The 9,143-nt window shown below is 34.9% G+C and overlaps 1 protein-coding gene across 2 annotated transcripts; it reads right to left on the minus strand.

Moving 5' to 3' along the window:
- Positions 1–1,941: 1,941 nt before the first annotated feature.
- On the minus strand, positions 1,942–9,143 carry LOC131982129 (uncharacterized). 2 transcript variants are annotated; one of them, XM_059346704.1, is made up of 4 exons: positions 9,008–9,143; positions 7,979–8,113; positions 7,315–7,472; positions 1,942–2,255 (listed from the first exon to the last, which is right to left on the minus strand). In XM_059346704.1, the coding sequence occupies exons 1-3, from the start codon at positions 9,089–9,091 to the stop codon at positions 7,338–7,340; spliced, it is 354 nt and encodes a 117-aa protein (XP_059202687.1). In that variant the 5' UTR covers positions 9,092–9,143; the 3' UTR covers positions 1,942–2,255; positions 7,315–7,337. The 2 variants fall into 2 exon arrangements, with proteins under 2 accessions (XP_059202687.1, XP_059202686.1); XM_059346703.1 differs by lacking the exon at positions 1,942–2,255 and having other exon boundaries at positions 6,751–7,472.

Here is a 9,143-nt window from a genome sequence, read left to right on the forward strand (position 1 = left end):
TATATTTTAGTCTTAATATAATTTTATCTTACTTTTTTACTTGATCACTATCTAGATAATAATTTACCTTTCAAATAAACATATAATTTCTATTATTTTTATGTTTAAATTAGTATATATATCCAAAGCAGACCGTGGTAAGTGCAATTACTGCTTGGTTTTGAGTTGGACCCCATGACACAATACTGTTTTTAGGACATGTAGAAAAAAAAATATTACCAACTTTTTTTTTTCACTTTTTAAGGCAGGACATGACCAAAAAAATATATATAATTTTCAAATTTTTTTTTCATTATTATTGGTCAATTTTAGTCAAATATACAAAATTAGGCCTCATTTCAAGAGAAAAAAAAGTAATAAAACCTGAATATATTTTTTAAGAGTTATAGTGAAATCATTTCTTGATGGGAATGCACAGAGTAGATTATGTCAGCTTTTAGTGAAACTTACATTTTGAAAGCATTGTTTTTGGATGTCAGCAAAAATGTAAAAAAGAATCACACCCATGGTCCTCAGAGGCCAAAAAGGACCCCATGACATTTGACTGGTTTTAGGACATGTAGAAAAAATTACCAACTTTTTTTCACCTTTTAAGGCAACTCATGACCAACACATTGATATATAATTTTAAAATAAAATAATAAAACCTGAATATTTTAATATATATGCTGAAAACTTCAAGCAATGAAAGTTAACCTATATTAATCATATGCTGAAAATGATTTGGGGTCAAAAAGGACCCCATGAGTACAAGTGATACAAGCTTTAAATTCATAAACCATCTTTAATGTTTGCAAACAAAATAAATATGTTAATTAATCCAATGCTGTATTCTATGTTTATCATATTTACACATTTACATTCTAATTTTAAGGATTTTTTAAGGAATAATAATTTATTAATTTTGACACCTCTGCCATACACTAAAGCCTTATTTTTCAACTTTTTGACATACCATAATATGTTTTCATGACATTTGTAGCCATACTGTACTATTACCATGATCAACAGGCTATACTATTTCATATTTTAAGCATTTTTGGACATAAAAAAAAATTGGTTGTTTTGTTTGTCTTGGACATTCTATAATATTGTGATTTTTCATGTTTTTAACATACCTATATTATTATGATTAACTTGCTATTCTATGACACTATATGACACAATAGTTTTTGCAACATACTAAACTATGACACTTTAAAAATCTTTTTTCAATGTACCATATGTTTTAATTATTTATATTTGTGGCCATGCTATACTGTAACCATGATCAACGTGCTATTCTATGAGACTTTTAAAGCATTTTAGAGGAAAAAAAATTGGTTGTTTTCTGGAATTTTGTCGACATACTACAATAGTGCTTTTTGTGATATTTTTTGGACTTGCTATACTATACTATACTATACTATACTATACTAAAATGATCTTCTACAGCATTTTTTAAGAAAAAAAAGTTGGACCCTTTTTCTTTGCTTTTTTCGACAAATGTATCCTTTTTGTTCTTCCACTTTTGGACATCTCGAAATCTGGTGTTTTTCTGCCATTTTTGAACAGATTATACAATAATATTTATCAACAAACATTTTTAGGAAACTTTTTTTTAACATACTATACTTTGGTGTTTTTGCCACATTTAAGCCACACATTTTGGACGTACTTCAATATTGTGTTTTTAAAAAAAGATTTTTGGACATACTATACCATGATCAACGTGCTATACCATTTATTTCAAGGATTTTTGGACACAAAAAATGTGGTTGTTTTGTAAAATTTTTTCGACATACTATACTATGGTCTTTTCTTTTTTTTTTGGGGGGGGGGGGGGGGGGGGGGGGGGTATACTACAATATGGAGGTGTTTACCATGATTAACATGTTATTCTATGACAATTTTTTTTGCTATAGTTCAATCAGGAGAGACGAAGTAAATAAAAACTTTATTATAACATATGATGTGATTTCACAGAAAACACGAGAGACTTATAAGAAATACTGAATTACAACAGATGATATGTGGTAATTGAAGGAAATTATGTGTCGTTCAACAGTTGAGATGACATAAATTGTTCTGTATAGAAAGTCTTTGATGCTTAGGATCTACAGGGAGATTAGTAATTGAGGGGCATCCACCCTGTCCAGCAGCAAGATAACTCTCCCTGTGGAGTCCAGACAGTGGTGTTGGCTGCAGATCCTGCAGGTGATGAGTCTGCAAAGACTCGGCGGGGACGGGGAGGTGGGTAACAGCAGCATGAACTACTAAGGCAGAGAGATAATTATATTTAAAAGCAGGTAGAGGCAGCAAAATGACAGGCTAACAAGGTCCGTGTATCACTGAGTTATTGGATATGTGGTCAGCTGAAAGAACAGTTAATAATGTGATTGACAGACTCAGAAAAAGACAAGCAAGGAAATATGAGTGAGCATGCGTGAGGAGTGAACACCGCACATATGACAATAAAACTACGCCTCAGCATGTACAGAGATAGTCTTCCTGACTGAACTTTTGCTAGAGGTTATTCTGGGGATACGATAATATGTTTTTTTATATATATTTTTGGACATGCTATACTATCTCAATGATCAAGGTACTATTCGTACTATTATTTTTAGAATTTTTGGACAAACTAAACTTTGACCATTTTACATTTTTTGACATATTATCGTAAAACAGTTTTTTATTTCTTGGACATACTATAATATGGTAGGGCTTTTACATATTTTTTTGGATATACTGTACTATTATCTTTATCAACATATTATTCTAAAGAGTTTTTTTTTGGCATTTTTGGACAGACAATATTTTTTGAGATATTATACTATGATGGTTTTTTTTTAAAGAAAATGTACTTTTTTTAATAACACTTTTTATGATTTCACCTGGCATACTATTCTATAATGGGGTTTTTTAAAAATACATTTTTATGTAATAGTATACTATGATTTTTTTTTAAATGATTATATTTTATATATATTAGATTTTAACATGCCTGGGGGTTAGTCTGATATCTGGCTTGCATTGCTTCTCTCTAATTTAACTGAATGCAACAGGAATTCAAGCCTGATGCATCTGTTTCCTGAATCTATCAAGCATTAAATGTTCACAGATGATAGCAGTAACTGAAAACAACAGTTGATATCATACATTTACAGCACACTCCCTGTTTTAGTATTAGCATCCAGCACCACTCCCACATACAAAACATGTCCCTGTTGATGCTCCGAATGTCAACACAGTTCAAAGTAGACTTTCAAAACATCAACATGTGGGAGGAAAACTGAGGACGTGGAGGACCACAGAGCCTTTGAAAAAGTAAGGAGAAATATGACACTTAAATAAACAACCAAAAGAGATTCATCGTGCACCAAAACTTCATCAATACATTTAGAAAATCTGTGGAATTTAGCAACAAAGTTAAGCAACATGAATCTTTTTAAGTACTTCCAAACTAAAATGTGACCGCCTCTGGACTTATAGAACCCTCTCAAACACTTTTGGATAAACTTGGTCATGCTGGAAGTCACTTTATCCTTTAAAAATACATTTTTTTCACACATCTGGTTCTCCTGTTTTGGGCCATTTACTTCAATGAATGAACCAAAGTGAAACCACATGGATATACCTCTTCCCATGCAGCATAAATGGCGATTAATTAAGTAAATGCTAAGTTTAAAAAGTGAATTCCAGTCCAGCATATGTATTGGTCCAACTGGTTCTAGTTCAAAACCATAAACACACAGTACCACTGCTGCCAGTTTCTCACAGCTCAGGGAATATTTACCAAAGACAGTTTTGTTTGGAGAGAGTTCCTGTAACTCCACCCTGACATGGTTGTTTGCAGAGTTACACCGTGCAATCAAAAATGAAGATAAATAGGGATAGTTCTACTTTCTTTATGAGATTTATTTTAACTGGGTTAAGTTAATGATCTTCAGTAGTTTTATGGGTGCAGGTTTTTCTTCAAATAGCAGATTGTTCTTATTAACTGAACTGTTAAATGTGAGTTATATCACTCAGGTGTCAAGCAGGAAGCTATCATATAAGAACAACCTTAAATATAAGCCTCCAAAAGAAGGCTAAAGTGATTGTATCATTATCAGGCAGGGCAGGGCGATGACATGAGAACATCTTGGTTTAACTGTTTCCTGTGTTTTGCAGAAGGTGTTGGCTGAATGTACCCAACATCCTGTGTGAGTCTGTTGGCACAGAACACGTGAAAATACCAAGATAGCAATGGAAATCAGCACAGGAAGTATAAATAAACATATTAACTGTGCACAACTGACCTTCATAGAAATGATCTATACTGCAACCCATAAAGCGTTTATACAAATATGCATCTGCATGTACAGTGCACGGGTCTGGACACAATAAAAGCAACATCTGGATACAAAAATACAATAAAACAGCCATGCAAACGTACCAATACCAATGAGTCACTCTGTGACAGCCTACCAACGTATCATGGCTTAAAGAGGTGGAGAAGATACAAAGAACACCTCTGACTCTTTCCTGTCACAGGAGGGAAAATTTTACATTATGGTTGGAAAAAAATGGAAAGCACAATCTTCAGAAACACAAATGTTATCTGCAGAAAATAAAACGCTGCTCAGAATAGTCCTTAAAGGTGGACTGAGGAGTTTCTGACCACTAGTGGTGCTACAGAGCAGTGTTTTTTTTTGTTTTGGTGTGAACTAGAAACCAGAATAAGATAACTACGGCCCTTTAGCTCCACCTGGTTACTGAAGGTTAGACTGACTAAACTAAGCAGGATAAGCAGGGCATTCCAGGCGCCCCTCTCCCCAGCCACAGCGTCCAGCTCCTCCTGGGGGACCCCGAGGCGTTCCCAGGCCAGGACAGAGATATAATCCCTCCACCGTGTTCTGGGTCTTCCCCGGGGCCTCCTACCAGTTGGACGAGCCCGGAACACCTAACGGGAGGCGCCCAGGAGGCATCCTTACCAGATGCCCAAACCACCTCAACTCGCTCCTTAAATTTTTGTTTGTTAAATTTCAGCTTTCTCTTTTTCAATGTTTGTCCCCAGCTCCTCCTCCTCCTCACTACCTTGTGGACCCAGGTCACCATCGCGGCAGGCTAAGACCAGATTAGCCTCCCAGCAGGACACAGAGTCAATCTCCTTTGATGTCTAGCCGAGCTGAGCCCAGTTTGGTCACAGACCTGCGCTGATCTAAAGCCACGCTGGCCGCCACCGCTGGCCGCCACCGCCTGAAGCGCTCCAAATCAAATTACAGCACACGGCCTCCATCTCTAAACACATCAACTGTGACTCTTCAAAAATCAATATTGATATTTATGTTTCACTTTTTTATTACACTTTGTTATTTAATTTTATTGTTTATTGTGTTATTGCTATTATTTTAAATGTATATGTGTAGGTCGGTGGAGATGTAAACGTAGATATTATAGGTATGTATATATGGGAAAGCCCTGACTACGTAAGCGTATGAACATCTGTAAACTAATCTACTATATTTAATTATTTTTCCCCCAAAACCTTTTAAATTATTTTATCATCTTACTTACCTTATTGTAAATTGTAATTCATATGTAACTTTATATATATATATATATATATATATATGTGTGTAACTTTTTTATATATATATATATATATATATATATATATATATATATATATATATGTGTAACTTTTATATATATAAAATATATATATAAAAAGTTACATATGAATTACAATTTACAATAAGGTAAGTAAGATGACATATATATATATATATATATATATATATATATATATATATATATTTTTTTTTTTTTTTTTTTTTTTTTTTAATATATATATAATAAATAACTATTTTTCATGTGACACTGTGTTACACTAGTGTAAGTGGGATTACAGTGGATTTCCAAACTGAGGCCCCGGCAGCACCCTTTGTAAACAAAATAACCAGATTGTGGTATTTTCAAAAGTCATGACCTCCAAAAGAAGCTGGTTAAAATATCTAAGACTGAAAAAAAGGCAGACACACATCTGTCCTATATCAAAACTTCAGAGAGAGATGGAGAGGAAGTGGTGAAACTGACAAAGAAAGCGTAATGTCGTCTCAGTGGAACTCTTTGAAGGCTAAACTACCTACAAAATAAAAGTCAGGAAACTGATACAGCCTGTGTGCAAAGATTCTTACACACATGATATGAATATTTAAATGCAAAATCCAGCTGAACTGCAAAGGAAAAACCCTGTGGATCACCATTTCATACTGAGGCTCAGATTTTATTTTATTCCTGATATTATTCATCTTCTCGGCTCTGATTTTTCAAAAGGTTGACATTTAAACCGTCAATCTTTTATAGTCTAACATCGCTTTCCAAAACGTTTATTCAAGGTTTTATACACATGGTAACGCTATCAACAGAGCTGCAAAGAAACAGGAGCACTTATGTTGGTAGTTCTAACTCACATTTCCTCTCCAGACGTCTCAAATTTAATTTGGGATTTAAACATATTCAAGACTGTTGAAGAAAGAATCAAGAATCGTTTGGCTTTTTTTTTTTTTACAAGTTGTTGTAGCTCATTTTCATGCTGTCATTTAGATTATCTCACTGAATTGTGGTGTCTTTGCTCAACTTGATTTTCAATTCAATTTTATTTTATTTAAATAGCCCAAAAACACAAAAATGCCTTGAACACACTTTACGGTCTGTACAGCGTCAGTCCTTTGACCCTCGCATTGGGTAAGAAAAAACTATTAGCAATGAATAAAATCTTATTAAAATAACAGTAAAATAATCATTAGTAATAGTTGCAGTAAATAGTTGCAGTAATAATACTTGTTATACCAGTAATAATGGATGGATGGATGTGTACATCTGTCACATTGTATTCCACAAATAAGAAAAGAGAAAAAGTAAACACTTAAGAATATTTACAGAAATTGTAAATCTGATGAATGATACAAAGGCCTTGTAGCTTTAATACATCATTTGAAGTTGTGTAAACATGCACTACTCGCTTGGTTATCTACAAATGTAGTCATTTGTTAAAATAGTTTTATAAAGTTTACATTAACGTGTTTTAGTTCATTTTCTGACATTTAGATCATGTTACTAAATCCTGGTGTGTTTTCTCATCTTTACTTGACTCTCATTGTCAATTTTTTTTTTTTATTGCATTACAGCTTTATCATTTTTAGCTCAAAATAATATGAAACGCTGGTGTACATAAAGCACCAAAAGAAGTTAAATTTCCACAATGATTGTCATTACTGTCTTTATCACTTTAAGAAATCAGGACCTAAATATATTTAAGACCTCTTTAGTAGCTTTATCACTGACTTGGTTAAGATGTTGAGTGAAGCTCAGGTGGACAGTAAGTTGTTTTTTCGGCTCCACTCCGGTTCTCGTGGAGGGATGTAGTCCTCGGAAAGAAGTTTTGGTGTCGCCAGCATTTCAACACGAGCGCTCACTGTGGCTTTCCTCGCTGCCTTTGAAACCTGGTTTTAGAGAAACATGGTATTAAAGTGGCTTCCAGTAGAAAAATCAGAAACTACCAGTCCCAAATCCTGTCTTAAAAGATGTTAATAATGTTGCAGCTGCAGTTTAAACAAAGGATCTTTTGTCAATATACTTTTTTCTGTATGTTATTTAGTGTTTCATTTATCATAAGAAGAGCCAGGCTGCAAACCACTGATCTTAAGGCCAATACAAATGGATGCATCAATAGTTATTTGGCTGACGACAATGATTGAAAAATTCCACAATTAATTGAAAGAATGACTCATCATGTGAAAACAACTCGACAGCTTATGACAGAGAGCTGGTTCAAACAGCTGGAAAATATTTTAATTAAGTGAGTGAGGTCAAGCATACAGTGAAAACTGTTCCTCCTTTGCTTCATCCAAGATTATTTTGAAAGAATGCACCATAATATCTGTTTTATGAGTCCTCTCCTCTTCAAGAGGGATGAATAATGACATGATTTATCAGTAGCTGCTCTTACAGTCCAGATTGGATCCGCTGGGCGTCCGAGCTCGTGGCAGATGTTGCTCTGCTTCAGTCTGGGCCGTGACAGCTGGAGCAGCCGCTGAGAGATTCGAGCCGTCTTGGAAGCAAAAGAAACGATGGAGGCAATACTCTGTGGAGCACAAACAGAAGGAGTAAATATATATTTGTGGTTATGATCTTAGACAACTTGGCCTTCCACCATCAGCTGAAGACGAACTTGCTGAGGAAGGTCAAGATTTATTATCATCACAACGCAACACAGTTTTCAGAAATTCCATTTCAAATTATCCTCATTCCTGACATTTATGACTAGAGGCTTATTAAAGGGATAGTTCAGATTTTTTGAAGTGGGGCTGTATGAGGTACTCATCCACACTGAGTGGGGTACAGAAGTAATGAAACACAAAGTAAATGGTAAATGGACTGCATTTATATAGCACTTTTATTCAAAGCGATTTACAGTACAGACTGTGCTCATTCACCCATTCACACACATTCTGCCTTAAACAGTGCCACCTGCCACCATTGTGAATTCATTCATACACAGATGAATGCAGCATCAGGAGCCATTTGGGGTTCAGTATCTTGCCAATGTTCTGTTCTACCAACTGAGCCACAGCAGTAATGTACTGCTGTGGACGGGGGCAACAGAAAAATGTATTTTAGCTTTAGTCTATGCTATTTTACAATATTTCCACAAGTATTTCCACTAATATTACTTTGCTGTCAGACAGTGGGGAAACTGAAGCTGATGCTCTCTTTAAAGCCACCAGCCATTCACTTTACCTCGCAGATCATTGGAGTTGCTGGTTTATTGCTGCCTTGATTTGTTAAGTTTTTTTGTCCGACTTTTGTGTTTTATAGGGAAATGATGCTTCACAATAAAAACAATTGAAACACAGAGAACTACTCTATCAGGGTCCATTTAAAAATCCATTTGATCAACAATCTTGATGCAACTTGTCATCTGACATTGTGCACCGTCTGTTTATTTTCTCAGTGTATAAGTGTGCTGTGATCTTACCTCTCTGTTGCTCTGGAAGTCTGGGTGGTTCAGTTTGGGGTTGGAGAGCTGCAGCAGTCTCGGTGTGATAACAGCAGTTTTCATGCTGGGATCAACGACGTGCCAGATAGGACAGTTATTGTCACAGTGAGGTGTG

The sequence above is a fragment of the Centropristis striata genome, chromosome 12, assembly GCF_030273125.1.
Source record: "Centropristis striata isolate RG_2023a ecotype Rhode Island chromosome 12, C.striata_1.0, whole genome shotgun sequence".
Taxonomy (NCBI): domain Eukaryota; kingdom Metazoa; phylum Chordata; class Actinopteri; order Perciformes; family Serranidae; genus Centropristis; species Centropristis striata.

What these genes read in the sequence shown, in the direction of transcription:
- LOC131982129 (XM_059346704.1), bottom strand. Translation starts at nt 9,091, where the DNA reads ATGAAAACTGCTGTTATCACACCGAGACTGCTGCAGCTCTCCAACCCC. An exon ending in ACTTCCAGAGCAACAGAGAG is followed by an intron (nt 8,114 to 9,007) that starts GTAAGATCACAG and finishes TGTGCTCCACAG; the next exon opens with AGTATTGCCTCCATCGTTTC. An exon ending in CAGCGGATCCAATCTGGACT is followed by an intron (nt 7,473 to 7,978) that starts GTAAGAGCAGCT and finishes CTCTAAAACCAG; the next exon opens with GTTTCAAAGGCAGCGAGGAA.